The following is an 18219-nucleotide window of genomic DNA, read 5'->3' on the forward strand; positions in this document are numbered from 1 at the left end:
TTTACAATGTGACTTCAGTATGAACAGTCATATCGGAGTTCATGTGACGTCTTTTATTCATGTTATGCCATCCACGTCATGATTCCACCACTTTTGGCTCCAATTCCATAACCAAACACAACTCCGTACAAACGTAGCATCCATTGCTTCAGAAAGCCATAATGAAAAATTTGGTTTGCTTTCTCCTCATCCTTGTTATCATCTGCTTACTAACCTTCTGGCTTCTGCTGCACATCAATTTATAAATAATCTGTAAAAGCTGACTTCAGTGGCCTTCAATGCTTACTTTCGTACAACAGCATGCTGCACGGGACCTCTTTGCTGTTTTTTTGCACATGTTGGTCAGTTCAGGATTCTGACCAGTTCACTCTGGAATCTGATATGGGCCGCATTTAAAAAATAATGTAAACAGCCAAACAAAGAAAGTTGGATCTGGGCAAAACAATCTGAATTGAGCACTAAGGCTTGCAGTGTAAACTTAGACTGATACACTCATGGGACTACTTTCACATGTGTACCATAGTTTTGGTGCACTTAATTCTTGTTCTTTACTTGCCCTAAGTAAGTTTGCCTCTTGTAATCTCATTAATGAGCTCATTTAGCTCAGTTCAATTGTGCTTTGTCAGGGCCCAGACCTGACTTTCCAACTTCCTCCCATCATTTAGCCTAAGCTGGCACTGGAAAGCTTGCTTGTCTACGGGCATTTTGTTGATGTTGTCATGCTAATGGATACTAATAGGCTCTATTAATGCCTACTGTTGTGCTTGGGGACAAATGAGGTGACAGGACCCTGTAATTCTCAGACACATCCACCCAGCAGGAATTTGTAAACTGCTTGGCAGGGTCTTCCCTTCAGCACAACTGCCATTCAGCATATTATTGTATCTTTGTTCTCAGTCCCTGTGCAGTTGTTAGTCCATTTCTTCATTACATGCAACATTTTAGATGTCACTAATACAGTTTGTATAAAACTTGAGGGAATCCATACTTTCACCACAGCCTTTTAGTAACAACATATTTTCACTGCCAGTCATCTAAACCAGTGGTTCTCAACCAGGGTACTACGAGGGACCCCCAGAAAAATGGGACATAGTTTCTTTTTCACTTATTTTAGAAGTGAGCTCAATGTCAAGGGTAATAAGAGTGACTATTTTTATAATAGGTTTCAATTCCTTCACGGTTATGTCTTCAACTATAGTGGGGACTTTCTGGCACAGTATTAAAATGGTTTGAATCCCTTGTGTCTATGGGTAATTACACATTAGAAGGGGGCAATAACTACATGTGGAGTTCCCTAAGGCTCGATTGCCACTGGCTCAGATCATGAGAAACAACAAAATATGTGACCATAGCTACGTAGACCAGGCGACTTTAGTCCAATACAAGCACTGAGCAGATAGGCCTGTGAATGTTCTCATTTGTCCAGTTCATCATTATTATTTAATATTACCTCTATTTTTGATCTTAAATTATTGTTCTGTGTTGTTCTGTTATTGTTCTGTTATTGTTATGTAAATGTTATTGTTATGTTTAGGTTTGTCCTGTTAAATGTTTGGAAACTGTGAGCAAAGCATAAGCCGGAGTCAAATTCTCTGTATGTCCAACTTACTTAGCAATAAACCTGATTCTGATTCTGATTCTTCTGATCCCCAAAGCAATTTCAGTCAAAAGCAACTGGACTTTGTTATTTGTCTAGGAAGACATTTCACCTCTCATCCAAGAGGCTTCATCAGTTCATGTACGCATCTGACCAGGCTGGGACTGGTCCAACTATCTGGTGTGGAGATCCAGGTATTTAACCTTTCACAAGGCCGATGATGTCCCAGGAGATTCAACAATCTAACTTTAAAGAACAACTGTTCACAAATGACCTCCTGTGACTCCAACGACGGTCGTTAAGACTCAATAGAGCACTAACGAAGTCGAAAACCAACTTCCCATCAACAACTGTCACTCCAAGACGGTCGTTGGCACTTGAAGCACAAAGGGTTCTAGTGACGTCATCGGCCTTGAGGTCAAAGAGAGTTTAAATACCTGGATCTCCACACCAGATAGTTGGACCAGTCCCAGCCTGGTCAGATGCATACATGAACTGATGAAGCCTCTTGGATGAGAGGTGGATAAACCACTTGTCCGTCATCTTTACAGACGTGCTACTTGAACCACTCACATCAAAACGAACCTGTGACGGTGATTAGAGCGATGCAGGGAAAACCAGAACAGAACAGCCGACATCGTTTCCACCAACAAAAGCCTTCAGAGCCGTTCTCCGGTGTTCTTTTAAGAAGAAAAATTCGCTAGATTGGACAACACGGATGAAATGGCAGCATCGATGTTGACGCCTGCTTCCTTCGATGCGAGCCGCCATTGTTGTCTGAATCATAACAGTTGTTTCTCCGCTATGTAACATCTGTAAAACCCCACCCGGCGCTCCTGATTGGCTCGACCAAGTCCCTCTGCAATGGAGCGATCCAGGATGGTTGAGTGGAGCTAGGCGGAGTCCAGGCAGAAGCAAGGCGGAACAAAAGTCATCTGGTGATAGTCAGGTTAGGTCCATTATACCCTGGAAATCCAGACACACCGCTAGAAAATTTAGATTTGGTCTGCAGTTGCCTCTGGGCACGAACCGTTGGAGCTTACTAACTACACTGGAGATCAAAATTAGAGAAGAAAGTATTTATTCTTTATTTATTCTGAAATATTGTTATTTTTTTAATGTTCAGAATTTGATAGAATATTCGCTGAGGCTATACCACTGCTGTACTGGCATGTTTTTTTTTTTAAATAACCAAGGCACTTCAACAAAAACCTTTATTTTGTGAAAAAAAAAGGCAGTTAGCAAAATAGAGAACAGTAACAATTGTGTCAGAAGAGAAGATTTAAACAATGTTTTGTTAGGGCTATGGGATTCAAAAAAGAATAGGAAGTGTAGAGGCCCTTGCTTTGAATGACTTCAGCACATTCAGGACATCACTAGTTTCTCACACTGCTGTGGTTTGATCTTAGTCCATTATTCCAGAAGTGTCTTCCACAGTTCAGTAACTGTAGTGGGTTTCTTAGCCATTACTTTGTCCACAATGATTTTTCAGAAATTCTCTATGGGGTTTAGATCTTCCCCCCTTGATCTGACAAGTCTTGCACAATCTTGAATTATTGCTGGAATCCTGCTGCCGAGCTATGGTTTATCCACAGATGTAAACATTAGGGTCCAATAAGGTAGAATACCTGCTCTGGATGGAGGCTGAATGGATCATCAATTTATCTATCGGTCTATATTTGTGTGTCCTTTTGGGGACACACAGCCTTATGAAAGTAATCCCAGCGACTCTCCGACCAGTTAGATTTTATAGCACTAGGGTATAGCAGCCGAACAATCAACCAACCAACCATCCAACCAACCAGAAGACCACCAGCCCTAAACTAAACTTCTCATTAGGTTTACTGTTGCACAACTTAATAACAGACAGGAAGTTGGATGTTGGCCAGAGGACCAGAGAAGCAGTTAAAGCAGACAAGAGGAAGATTCAAAGCAGTAAAATGGACACAGAGTTTTTAATGGGCAGCTATGCAGAAGCTCTCAGCCTCAACTGATGTGATTTGAGGCTTGATGAATCCTTGTGGTCACCAAATGAGTTCATGGCTGTGAATCGTTCTCCCAGATTCAGCCCCTTTATACCCTTTTGTGCCTCACAACCCGAATATTAAACCTGTTTTAGCTCCTTTGTGCTCTGCACGGACCTTGTCCTGACTTTGAACCCATCCTAGCTCCCCAAACTCAGCTAACAAGTGTTGGAAGGGTTAGCAGTTGGGAAAGGCATCCTTGTTTGTGGACATGTTTTGGATGTCATTCTAATGGTTACTAATTGTAGTGCGAGTTTGGTGACAGTACCCTGTGGTGCACAGACACACTCAGCCAGCAGGACTATGCAAACTGTCCCACCACACTACCCCCTACTTTCTGAATCATCAAACCCAATCAGTGGCCACAGTGATCCTCTGACTCGTTACATTTTGATATAAAATATAAGATTACCCACATGCTTTCCCTTTTTCTTTATTTTGCGTAGTTTACTGATTGAAACTGATTTTAATGTTTGTTATTTGGCTGTGTATGTGAGGCTCGCAGGGGCCAAAACCAATTTGCAGTTTGGAAATTGCATATCAGTACTTTGTGATCACAGTTGATATGAATAGAACGGAGTTTCTATTTACACCCGGGTGAAAACCCTGTGCCTCTCCTGATACACTCCAGATGGGGGCGGTGCAGTGGTCTTTGTTTTCCTTTAAAGATGGCAGAAATACTCCTTTATCACTCTATGCGCTAACTGTATTTTGAACTTTTTAAAGTTCTGCCTTTACTATCCTCATCCCACTTTTCTTCTCTTCTTTTACTTCTCCTTCTCCTTCATCTTCGTCTTCTTCTTGGCAAACCAGGTAGAAGTGCATATTGGTGCGTACACCACCAACTGGACCAGAGGGAAACAACTGGAACAAGCGTAGCAGGCATGCTGGCTATGTATATAGTCGGTGGGGTCACATTTTTTTGGGCTGCATGGACGAACCGGTCAGACCCTCGCGGACACAAGGACACAGCAGGTATAATTTTAGCTTAATCCATCTGGTCAAAGGACCGTAACCCAGCACATTTTGCACATTCCCTCCTCTGTTTGTTGGGTAGCCTATTGTTACTTTTTAATTCCCAACACTATCTGTCCCCAAAACTAGATGCAAATCCGCAAAGTAAAAGTTGTTTTTAAACTAAAGTCTGATTCTTAAGGACCTTATACACAGCAAAAGGGAACACAGTTTTCATTATCTGGTCAGGTGTTGAGTCCAAATGAGAGGAACTAAATGGTGGAGCCCAAAGATTTGGACCTCTAGCTCAGCGTTTTTCTTGAGCAGTTTGTGTGAAGCGTTGTGTTCCTGTCAGTGCTCCCTCAGTAAAAAATGGGTTTCCTCAGTTTTCTGATCATGTGAAGCAGCTTCATGTACTGACTTACAGTGTTATCATATAAAACTCCAACAAATGAGTGCAGCAAAGCCTGCTCTTATTCAGAAAAAAAACTCCATCTCAATGCAGAATGGGAAGTTACTTAAAGCTGAGGTGGTTAATTAACTTATGTATTAACTTGGATGTGAAGTTGTATATGTGAGAACTTAATGGATGAATACTAGATTAGTATAGTGTTAGCCACGAGCCAGATCATGGTATAATTAATAACATTAATTTGCTTTAAGATAATAATAGAAAATAGTAAACTGAGTGTAAGAGGCAATGTTGATTTACATTTGTGACAAACTATTTTCATTGAATGGTAGCTTTGACTGGTACAGCTGTGACTGATACAGTCACGTGATGCAGACAAGACTTGTAGGGATGGGCGTGAGTGAATTCCTTGATCACTCGTCGTTATGAGGGAACTCCTGTTGCTTCATGAGGGATCTCAGTCTGTTATTCCAGTTTACCAACGCAGAGCTCTGCTGCGTGACGCACGCCGTTTGAGTTATTTATACAACATCTCCTCATTTCACTACAAAAACCTAAATAAATGTATTGTAGGAGATAAACTGATGAGGTAAGACCAGAGGAATCTTGGAGATAATGCATGTGTCTGGCGTCACTTACAGGGCTTTACTAACGTGTGTGTTTGTGGCACAACGGAGCTTTGGGGAGACGGTATGTGAATTGATGGAGCAGGCCCCTCATTTGTTAAACATCTTGAGAGTCCGCCGGTGCACGGGCAATGTAGATTTAGTTTAGTTTGTAGTTTATAACTTGTATTTCAAATTCAGTGCATATTTAACATATACGGTGTGGACAGAGAGCCATGATGCAACACAAAAGTCGCTTAGGGCATACTCACACTGTCCTTCCGCACCGCGACCCGGGCTTTAGGGTACTTGTCCCCCCTCCCTCTCCCCCCGCGCCCCAGCCCCGTTTGTACTCACACTGCCAGGGCCGGCCAATGCTTCTTGCTGTCAATACGCCATCACGCCGTAACACGTCACACGCATTGATCGCGTGTGTTTGGCTTTGTTTACAAATCTTTCCACAGACCTCTGAGTTTTTGTGCGTCTTGTCGACTGTTTTTGAATATTTTCATCCGACCAAATCTGCAGTAAACACTCCACCTCCGCATCACATCAACGTGAACCTTTCACCGCCATTGTTGTTGATGTTAAATGTCCGCGCATGGTCCGTCCTTCTATTTACTATGTCTGAACAGGCGCACATAACGCTACTGCCGTAGGGCTCGTGCTCGTGCTCGTACACGTGCGCATGCTCCTGTTCATACATGGTACGCCGTGGTCGGCCCGCTGTCGGCTGTTATGCGCGGAACGGGTGCACTCACACTGCTTAAACGTACTAGGCTTAAGCTGAAAAAACGGTTTTGGCCCGGTACAGAACGACAGTGTGAGTGCGCCCTTACTGTGACACAGAGATGGGTTCTAAAAATAGATTTCCCTCTTCAAGGAATTGAACCCCCCCTTGAGAATTCCATGCAATTACATGACCTGGAAAAAACATCACTTGTTCCTAATTTCTTGAATACACTTCAGTTTTCTGGTAATGTCAGTGTTTCCCCTACCATTATATTAGGGGGGCGCCCCCCTTGAACTTCAAGGTAATTTAAAAAAATCACAACAGATGTCATTTAAGGATCCCTTTCCTATAGAACAGCTCTATACCTTGTCTTTTTACAGCCTCATATTATTTATCTTATTTGCACGACGGCATGTAAAGTCTGTCTCTACATGGTTGCGTGTTTACAATTCTGAGAAAGCGTTAGATTGTTTGAGAAGAGGCTCCACTCGGAAAAAACAAAACTGAAAGTTATCAGAGATCCTTTATTCTTTTGTTTGAGAAGATGATTTACTCCTACAAAATTAAACAAACAGAAATTCTTTCTTTCTTTGTTCTGTTGTGTTTGTTGGAGTAGATTTTTTGGACTGTTTGGACAGCTGTTTAAAATACATTTTCTGATGCCGAGTGTAGCTCTGATTATTGCTTGTATAATTGTGAACATGTCTGGTTATTTTGTCAGCCCCCTCCAATGCTGTAAACCTAGGGGAAACACAATGTGATATGTTAACTCAATAGACAGTATGTAAAACGTAATGCTTGAGTATGAAGTTTGCATGCTAGTATGCAATTTCAAACACAACCAGAGTTAAATACATGGTTTAAAGAGTGAGAGTGACATTGAAAGAATGTCAGTAATAAAGAAAGGGAAGTTGAGTGGGCTTTTGTCATTCACAATACTTGGCACACTGCATGGAAGGATACTTCTTCCTGCCCTTTTGACTCAGAATAGTTGGCCTTTTGTTGCTAGGGCAACAACACATGGGTGGTTGTTAACATTAACATCAATAGATTAACATTTATAGATACGTAAGCACTATAAAGGCGTACTCACACTGTCCGTCCGTACCGTGCCCCGTGCTTTAGGGTACTTGTCCCCCCCCTTCCTCTCCCCACGCGAGCCAGGCCCATTTGTACTCACACTACCTGGGCCTCGGCGGAATGCTTCTTGCTGCCTATACGTTATCACGCCGTAACACGTCACACGCATTGATTGACGTCATTGCGATGCTCTGCTTTGTTTACAAATCTTTCCATAGACCTCAGAGTTTTTGTGCGTCTTGTCGACTGTTTTTGAATATTTTCATCGACCAAATCTGCAGTAAACACTCTACCTCCGCATCACACCAACGTGAACCTTTCGCCGCCATTGTTTTAAATGTCCACGCATGGGCCGTCCTTTTTTCTATGTAGGAACAGGCGTACATAAAATTATGTCAGAATCACCGTAGGCCTCGTGCTCGTACACGTGCGCATGCTCATGCTCGTACATGTGCAAATGTGCTTTACAAAAGCCCACCTCTCCCAAACGGCCGTGGCCGGCAAGCGTACTGCGCACTCACACTGGTCAAACGAACTAGACTTTAGCCGTGAAACGTGCTTGGGCACGGTACGGATGGACAGTTTGAGTGCGCCCTAAGAAGATAGTGCCTTGTAACACAAACACAAGGTGGGCCCCAGCAGCTTTTTTAACATCAGTATACAAGTTAGGTTTAGTGTTGGCACCTGATGAACCCCGAAGTCCCTGTTTGTGACGAGCTGGGAGACAGACGGTCGCTGCTGTCTGTCAGCAGCTCCTGAGCCGACACCAGTTGACTAACAGAAATAAACGAAACCAGAGTAGTTTTCATGTCAACTCCATGGGAAAAAGAAAAGAACTGATAAATCAACTTTATTTCTTTGACCAGCGCAACGAGTGAGGCAGGTGACAGAGACAGACTGATATGATCAGTCAATATAGATACAGTTACTATGTTTAAAACACATTAACAGCGTGAGAAAACGCGAGTGTGGGTCGACATATTTAATAAAATGGAAATGCATCTGTTCTCTGAGATGAGCCCGGCGGTGTCACAACGCTTCGAAGCTCATATGAGGGTGGGGCCCTTTTGGACAGCGAAGCCCCTCCGCCTTGCAGTGGCCCGGGGGATGGGGGTTCTATACTTTACGGGCATGAGTGCCGTACACGGCGGCTAACACAAGCCCTATGTAAAGACACATGGAGCACCACCTCTGCTAAAATAAGCCACTCCTGTAAAGAAAATACTGAAGGTTAAAAATAGTGTTAAACTCTGGTCTCGTCTTGTTCTCGTGAACTCAATATCGTGTATTGACTACTGTGAGGTAGTTGACGACGGGACTGCTCAAATCTAGAGAAGCAGTGAACACCAAGGGCCAAAATGAGATGTCCAATTTCATGCTATGTCAACACATTTTCACATTTGTCCATTCACCGTTACTAAAGTTATAAATTAAGTGTTTGAAGGTTAAGATTCCGCAGCTCACAACAACAGACGGGGCTGGTCCAAGTGCTTCGTCATGTTGTGCCATCATATTTCATGCCAACAATTTTAATCCCCAACTCCACATTTCTCGCCAGATTTCCCAGAAATGCTCTCACACACACACACACACACACACACACACACACACACACACACACACACACACACACACACACACACACACACACACACACACACACACACACACACACACACACACACACACACACACACACACACACACACACACACACACACACACAGACAGAGACAGACGCACACACACGCACACACGCAGGGGAAACATGGCACACTCCTGCATTTTTCCCTTACTTAAAACTTTAAACATACCTTTAGAGTGTCTGCAGTCAGGGTTCACTTTAGTCCACCTTTCTGCACCCTTTATAGTTGATAATATTAAAAATGCTGCAGACACAAGCTATTCAATAGAAACTGTTCAATGTTTTATTGGTTTGAGGGAAAGTTTTCAAGATGAGATAGTTACGATCCAGCTACAGCTTTAGCTTACAGTGAGTGCACTCGAGGGAATATCAGTCAAACTGGTGATGGTTTATTCATTTTATGAATGGGTTTTATCTGTTTTTGCAAATGAACTCTTAGGGAACACATTTCAGCTTGTCTGCTGGCAGTAACTTTTTCAAACATATATCTGGTGTGAAATACACATTATCCATTATGCATTTCTACAGAGCTTCATTTACATTTTACTGAATTTCACACTGTGATAAACAAGAAAAACCTGAAACTGAGTTACATTTCTATACAAGCCTGTTATAATGCTCTGTTCTTTAGAAAGAAAACCTGCTGTTTACACCCTACCTCCATTCAGCTTTGAATGTTCAGTGATTGTAGCAAAGCTTTAAAAAGTAAAACACACATTCAGCAGATCCCTGTCTTATTTTATAGTGACTTCATTTGGAAGGACTTTGTATGGGATGGGATGTCTTTGACTTTATTAGAAATTTGTGCACAACTCAAGTGACTGGTCTCAAGCATAGTCACACAATTTTGGTGCAAGCCAGCCCTCTCATCATCATCATGATAGTTACTTAATTTGCTTTCCACTACGAAATAATCAGTTCTTTGTGTCAGTCAACAGTTCATTTACATGTGAATACAGCAAAGCAGAATATTTCATGTTCAGAGAAGGGAAAATGACCCCCTTTTGCCCTTTAAAGCCTGCTCTTCTTGTCTTGTCCCTGTTCAGCCAACAGCTGATTGATGTGATGTCCTGCGGTTGTAGCTGGCTTTGTTCACTTACAAACATGAACAAGCAGCAGAGAGTGTCGGGTTACTGCTGGTCCTTCCATGACCAATAGGGTGTCACTTTTGCTTCTCATACTTGTGCTCACTCACTACCCTCTGTCCTGCTTCCTCTACTTGCCACTTGATGCTCGGTTGTGTCTTGGTGGTAACCCAAGATTTGTGAAACTCTTGCAAGGTGGTTAAGATTAAACATTGACCTCAAATGATTCAGGTTAGATGGTTTAGGTTTAGACAATGAGCTTGAATGGTTAATTTTAAATGGTTTAGGGCTAGGCAATGAGCTTGAATGGTTAATTTTAGATGGTTTAGGGCTAGGCAATGAGCTTGAATGGTTAATTTTAGATGGTTTAGGGCTAGGCAATGAGCTTTAATGGTTAATTTTAGATGGTTTAGGGCTAGGCAATGAGCTTTAATGGTTAATTTTAGATGGTTTAGGGCTAGGCAATGAGCTTTAATGGTTAATTTTAGATGGTTTAGGGCTAGGCAATGAGCTTTAATGGTTAATTTTAGATGGTTTAGGGCTAGGCAATGAGCTTGAATGGTTAATTTTAGATGGTTTAGGGCTAGGCAATGAGCTTTAATGGTTAATTTTAGATGGTTTAGGGCTAGGCAATGAGCTTTAATGGTTAATTTTAGATGGTTTAGGGCTAGGCAATGAGCTTTAATGGTTAATTTTAGATGGTTTAGGGCTAGGAAATGAGCTTGAATGGTTCATTTTAGATGGTTGAGGGCTAGGCAATGAGCTTGATTAAGACAAGGATAGGTTATTAGGCAGCCTCACAAATCCAAATCTAGGGTTACCAGTATCACAATATGCTCTCCTTGCCCTGTCAGGAGTGAGAGGATTTTTCCCTTCCCTCACATTCTATTTGATTTATTTTTCATTCAATGCCAATATCGCTCATTGTACAGTAAAGTCTCTACACCTCAACTATTTTTGCTGACAACAAAGAAAAATCACGAATATGTCAATCAATAGCATACTGGCGGTGCTGCTAATCCCACTCGCCAGCTGAATTATTCATAGTCAATTAGGGCTGAGAGGGTGAAGCTGTCTTCATGGCACAAGTGCATTTTCAATGATTCATTTCGTGCGCTACGCAAGGGGTCTCTTAATTGTTGTTTACTGCTCGCTACCCGACCACATGTTATTTTTATGCCATCGTGATTACTCCCGGCAGCGCTCAGAGTGCTTGGGAAATGAAGTCCATTATGGGGTCCTGAGAGCTGTTTTTCCTGTCAAGGGCCATGAAACGTTTCCAGGTTCAAACTTTGCTGCACGAGAACAATATATCTCATCCCATCTTAAGTGTCAGTTGGTGGAAATGAGACGCATGAATAAATGCAGGTGGTGTATTTTATGGTTCTTAAGTGCAGTAAAAATAACTGCAGTGTTGTACAAAGATTCATTTTTAATAGGATCCCTTAAGAACTCATATGGAAGGAATATTAATAACCGCACAGGCCCAGCTAACGGCTGACCACTGCCACAAACTCCAGGTTGGCGTCAGAAAAGGCGCGGTTTTGCTGGCTTCTAGTTTGTTTGTTAGTGTGTGGCAAAGAGAGAAAGTGAGAGGACTAAATGCCTGAGGACATTGCTGACATAGTATGACAAGCTGTAAAAGCACAGTCTGAGTTATTGTGACGGGCGAGTCCTATGACAAAAATAGGCGGCTGGATCTGAGAATAGCACCGCTGCCCTCCACTTGACACCTCATGCCTCAGCAAATCCATCCACTTTGAGTATCCCTTCTGGTCAAGTATTGTCTACATACATGCGTGTTTTCTTCTGACAGTCTGCCCTTGCACCTCAATGTCTCTCCATTAAAACTGTGAAGGCAACACTTAAGATATTTGAAGTTTTTTAAATCAACTAAAAAATGAGCTCAACATTGCTCCATTGTCGTGCCTTTGTTCATATTTAATGCTAATGAATAAGTTGGGCCTCTGTTTAATTTGTCATTCACTTAAGAAACAGTTTCTCTTCTACGATAATTCCTGATAAGTGAAGTAAGGCCCTGGAGAATCCTGGCAGTAACGTGTTTCCATGAGATTTTATTTGGCCAATACTTGCACCTTCACAGCTTTAAAATAACGGCCACAGCAAAGAGACTGTGTGTGCGTTTGTGTGTGTATTTGTATTTGAGAGGGAGAGGACAGGAGCACATGCACACTTCACTGTGGCCTCTAGTATTTCTAGTAACTGATTGCAGCTCTCATTACCATTGTTTGTGTTCGGCTCTCTTGTCACCTGTTAGATGTTACAGAGGTGAGTTTTAGCTTCTGCCAGTAAGGGCTGAATAGCCAGAGGTTTCCCTTTGTCTGTGTTTACATACTCCTTGAAGTTTTGATTGCATAACACACACACACACACACACACACACACACACACACACACACACACACACACACACACACACACACACACACACACACACACACACACACACACACACACACACACTCCGCTATTGACTCTGAGGTAAGTGTAGGCCTTAAGGAAGCCTCTGTTTGTGTTTTAGTTTGCAGTCTATCTTTCATTAGGGCATGATTTACAGAGCTGTGCAAGTAAAGATTTGGTAATTTCATAAGAAGCTGGCAAATGTTAAAAGTCTTGGAAAGTCAGATTTTATTAATTGTGTTTGTAGCTGTGCCAAAATTAGACCGTTTCTCAAGACCATTAAGTCCAGTTCAAACCAAAGATTTGCGATGAGACGAAACCGTTTTAGAACGTTGCAGGTGAAAGTTGCAGCGATGAACTAACCTGTCTCGTCTGGACCCAAACTGGGCGATCAGCTCGTCAAATCGCCAGCAGCTGGTTTAGAATGTAAGACACGTCACCAACAGCCAATTAGCTCGTAGCAAAGTCCGCTGGACAAGTCACTTAAAAAACTGTCAGCTGGTTGAAATGGCTGTTTTGGACAGAGGCTCAACAAGAGTGCGTGACGGAGAGAGAAAAAGAGACAGAGACAGATAGAGAGAGGGTATTGGGGAGTGAATCAGGGAAATAAAACCTTATTTCCGCCGTTTCATCACCAATAGAAATGCAGCTTTAGCAAGTATCTCACTACCTCCGTCCTCATTTATATTTTATAATGCTACACATATATCCAGCTACGAAAAAAAGCCTGAAAAGTCAGAAGTTAGTACGGAAGTACAGAGAGGCGTCGCTATGGAGATGGTACTCCGTCTCGCCTCGTCTCACTGGTTTGAACTGGCTGGTTTCAGAACGTTGCAGACTTGCAGTCTTGTCGCGAATCTTTGGTCTGAACTGGGCTTGAGTGTATCTTGATTTGACATTTAGACCGCATTCAAAAGCTTCGGGAGTGTTGACACCACTGACAGTGACTTGCTAACTGTTATATTTAGATTAAGTAAAGATGCTGTGGTTTTAGTAAAGCCAGATGGTCCAAATGAATCCATCTCTATTTAATAAAAACTTGTCTAGAAATTGGAAGAAGCCAGAGCGGTTTTATATCACTACTTCTATTCTCTCATCCACATTTTTTGATTAACAGAGTTCATATTTTTAATGATTTTCAAGTGATCTACTGTGCTTACAATGGGGGTCCAGCATCAAACAATAGCTTAACATTGCTTTTTTAAAGAAGAGTTGTTTAAATTTCACTTCTCTTTCTAACAATAAACATTTAATTTCACATGTTCTCAATTGTTTTTGTAGAGTAGCCGCTGACCATGCACGTAAAACACTTAACACACCAGGGGAAATCTATGCCACAACTTCCTTGACGTCATTAAAAGCCTTCTCTCTGTGTGCACATATAGGGTCACAGATAAAGACAAACTGATCGTGAAACACAGGGGTCATGAGTTTCTTTGAAGGCTTGTGACCTGCAGGTCTTTGTTCCTCTCTGGCTTGTTAAAGTAACACACGTGACCTCCGGTAAACATAGATATTTTTTGGCTAAATAGCTTCAGGGAGAGTCTACAAGACACCTGCGCTGACTTAGAACATGTCCTGTAGGTTTGTTTTAAATTGGTATATGAGCTTCTATCTGGAATTTCCCATGCATATGAAAACATTTTTTTGCATCCACCTCTCAGAGCCTGACTGGAAGGAATCCTGCCACAACACACTACTGAGGTCTCACCTGTGGTTCGGTGTGATGAAGCCTTGAGAAACAACTGCTCTCTGTCCCTCCTTGGCCCGGAGCCTCCACTTGGCAGCGCCGACTCGGCTGGGAAACACATGGTGGTCACTACAGCCACCACCGAGGTGCACTGACACCCTCACCGCACACCTCTCCTCCCCCTGTCAAGTCTGCCTGGCAGCAAAAACCATAACAATGAGCTCTCACAGTGGAACAGGTAAGATGCGAAATTTGAATTTCATTACATGAGCTCCTCCTGTGCATGTGTAGTCTGTTATTGGTATAAAAAATAATGTTTGGCAGTAGAAATGACAGTATGATTATGTCCCCTGAATTTACACAGCATGTATACCTGCATTCTTTTGTGATGAAGACTTCGTTTACCCCGTGTTCGGTCTATCTGGCTGTTAATTCTGACTTAACACCCTTTCAAAATACGATTTCCGGGTCCAAACACTTTGTAGAAACAAAACGGACAACGGCCGAACATGTGAACAATTACGATCACCTCTTTCTTTCGTCAGTTAGACACCTTTTTCATCGACAAGAAAGAGGTAAAATGACAATTATGTTGTTTTTTTAAAAACTCAGATCTGTTCAAACAACGGGGGAACATGGCACTGCTGCTTTGTAGAAATAGTTTGAACCAAGATGCCAAACTTTATTACTTCCTCACCCTTAAGTGCTTTTTTAAAAAAGATTTCTTGACCTTTGAACACTGCGATGTTTATTGTTGAGTCTGAAGGCAGAAATGGAGCGAATTGACTGTGTGTTGTAGCCACTACTAATTCAGACATTTCTTTATTATCCAAAGCTGAGACATTTGTTTTCATTTACAGAGAGCAGTTATGTTACACTTGTAGAATTGTAGCCTCTCTCTCATTTTGATCTCGGTGTTGACGTTTTGATTGCACCTTGGCGAACGGACCAAACCTGCTGTTTTGAATTAGCATTTTCTACAAGGGCTCTTCAGTTTTCTACAGTGATTGAATGTGGTTGCATTGACAGTTGGCAAATCGACTAACTCAAGCATGTTGCATTGTTTAAACAGAAATTACACAGTAGTTCCTTGGGGAGGGCGCATGTTTGTCCAAATATATATTTTCTGGTCGGCTTAATTGATTTGTATTCATGCTCACCCAAAAAAACAAATGAATACAGAGAAAATTGTTTTGAAGTAACATGGGGGTAAAGGTGTTACTTTAAAGAGGACCTACTATGCTTTTCCGTCTTTTCTGACCTATGAATGTAGTTATGTTTTATAGTCATGTTTAAAAATACCAAAGTGTCAAATAATGAAGTTCTTGTATTTAGCCGTTCGGCCACTTTTATGCTGATTTGGTGTTTATTTTGGAGGTTAACCTGTTAAAGCTAACGTGGCTAGCTTCCATATTCAGCTGCTGAGGTAACTGATTAGTAAGGGGCCTAACATTTCCCGGTACGCAGCATAAAGGGTTAACCAATCCCAGCAGAGCAAACCAGCTGACCAATCAGAGCACACTGGGCTTTCAGGGAGGGGGGGCAGAAGACCAGACAGAGCCTGCCACACAGAGGTGCAGCATGGGTGCTGCAGCAATGGACAACATGAGAAATATAATGTGTTTTTAAAGTTCAAAGCATGTAAACCTATTGTAGTTGACCCAAAAAATACAAATATGACTCTGAAAGCTAGCATAATACGGCCTCTTTAAGCTTAATGTCATTTTTAATCTGAGAAATTGGTGAATAAATATTTTAATTTTATTATTGTCTCTTTTGTATCAAGCAACCTTTACCCTGGGTTACAGAACACTTACAGCCCAGTTGTGTATCTCTCTATAGTCATAATTTATGTTGTAACATTGACGCATTATACATACATGTTGTAGCCAAATGAACATAAAGCTATTAATACCGAATGCACAACCAACCTTTAACAAACAGATGGGGCATATTGCTTGCTCAATGTCATTATTGTTTTGTTTGAATGCATAATTTTTTTCCTGAAATAGGTCTACATTAAACAATGTAGGGTTAGGGTTACTTTTAAGCTGCAACTTTGACACTTGTAGCACACAACACCTACTGGAAATACTCTGGTTTAAGTGAGGGGTTGTGTCTGGGTAGAGTGTGCAGGAGGCAGGACATGACTCGGATTACACTGCAGTCATGTAGCCGGTTTGTAATCTGGTCATGAGCAACTCAGTCTCTTGCAATTCCTTGAATATTGAATATGTCTGGTAGTTTCATTATCAGACCGTACCGACAAAAGTTCCTGAATCGCGTCCGTGTTTTCACACACACTATATTTATTGCACAGTTAAGTTACTGCCGATGCAAACTGAACCCTTCCAACAGCTACAGTTCAATTCAATTTTATTTATAGTGCCAAATCATAACAGAAGTTATCTCAGGACACTTTATAAACTAGGTATAGACCACACTCTATGACTTATTTATGATTTACATAGACCCAACAATTCCCCCGTAGAGTACGGTGGCAACGAAAACCTTCCCTATTACAGGCAGGAACGTCAGACAGACCCAGCTTCACATTAAAAGTTTTTCACTGGCAAAACGTGAGTTGACTTTTCATTTGAAGCAGCTGTAAATCTAGGGGGAAATATGTATTTCAGATAAAGATGTTTAGTTGTGCTTGCATCTCCTGGTCATGTAGGAGTAAAGCTGTTTGATCTGTGCAGTGTTGATGGATTTATAGAAAGGCAGTGGTTATTGCCACAGCAGTTATGCACACAGATGGCATTTACTTATTGATTTTTATTTATTTCTCAGAAATAAATGAACCAACAATGATAATAGACAGTGGATGGAGATTCGCTCACTGTCTATAATTATATTTCACAGTAGGTGTCTCTTTGCATGCTGAAAAATGGATTCCCCGGTGTACGTGACCTTAGCCTGTGGCCTACTTAAACCCCCTTTTTTCTCAAAGCACTCTCTCTTTCTCAACTGCTGACCAAAGTGTACAAAAGGCCAATTGTGTCCTCCCTTACCCATCATGCTTTGGCTGTCTTGGTCGTATTTACTGCAGTGACGTTAAAACCATTGATTAATTGTGGTGTTACTGGTCCTGTGTTTCACAATGTGGGTTGTTGGCATCACCTTCTTTTCTCTGTGTAGCAGAGACATTTGGCTGTCCCAGCCAAAATGGTGTGCGTCAGAATTCATTCTTCGGGTATCAAGCCATCCAGACAGCTGTGATTTTTTCCTTCTTTTTTCTTAAATAAAGTGTGTTATGTAAGTGGAACCTTTGAGTGGGACATTATTTCCCTTTTTCCCTCCTACTTAGATCATTTCCATGCTCTGTCCATTCTCAATCCTCACAAGTTTTTTCCTTCAAGTCTTTGAAACTTTCTAAAACAACTTGCAGTGTAGGATTACAATTTTGCTGTCGTCAATCATGAGGTATTGTCAATTTCCTGGTTCTTTCATAGACATCATCTGACTTGCTTGTGCTTCTGTGGCCAATCCACTTTTGGAGCAATTTAAAAATTAGTCCCAACCTGAATCCACAGTTGTTAATGTCATCATGTCCCCCTTTTCATCTAATATGGACTGTTTCATTCAGGAAGCCTGAGCCTTTTTACATGTTTACAATATATCAGTTGATGGATAAGCATACCAGTAATCCCACTTTGGAAAACAGATTTCTTATGATTAATAATGAAGCCAAATTTTCCATACACATCTGTAACACCAAAAATAGGCTAGGGATAGTTCTGTTGAAACTTTGTACTAAACCAAAACATTCCGGCTGCCAGTCTTTAACCCACCTCCAGGAGCTCTGAAATTAAGAATAAAGCTTTGACTCTTCAATTTCACCTCCTGTTAGCAGTTAATTTCCCCCGTGTCGCCCTCCTGTCTGTGCAGTATTGCTAAGCCCTTTTCCATATATGACAGATCATCATTTCCCATTCTAAAACCACCATTTTAGAGCACTGAAGGGCCTTTT

At 41.7% G+C, this 18219-nt stretch overlaps 1 protein-coding gene across 1 annotated transcript in view; it reads left to right on the forward strand.

Moving 5' to 3' along the window:
- Positions 1-18219, forward strand: part of hdac4 (histone deacetylase 4) — a 143403-nt gene that overhangs the window by 4112 nt on the left and 121072 nt on the right. The window contains exon 2 of the mRNA XM_083922115.1: positions 14221-14484. Within this exon, the coding sequence (XP_083778241.1) occupies positions 14463-14484 (22 nt within the window). The 5' untranslated portion in view covers positions 14221-14462. The remainder of the gene's footprint in view (positions 1-14220; positions 14485-18219) is intronic.

This window comes from Echiichthys vipera, assembly GCF_963691815.1.
Source record: "Echiichthys vipera genome assembly, chromosome: 10".
Lineage (NCBI taxonomy): Eukaryota > Metazoa > Chordata > Actinopteri > Perciformes > Trachinidae > Echiichthys > Echiichthys vipera.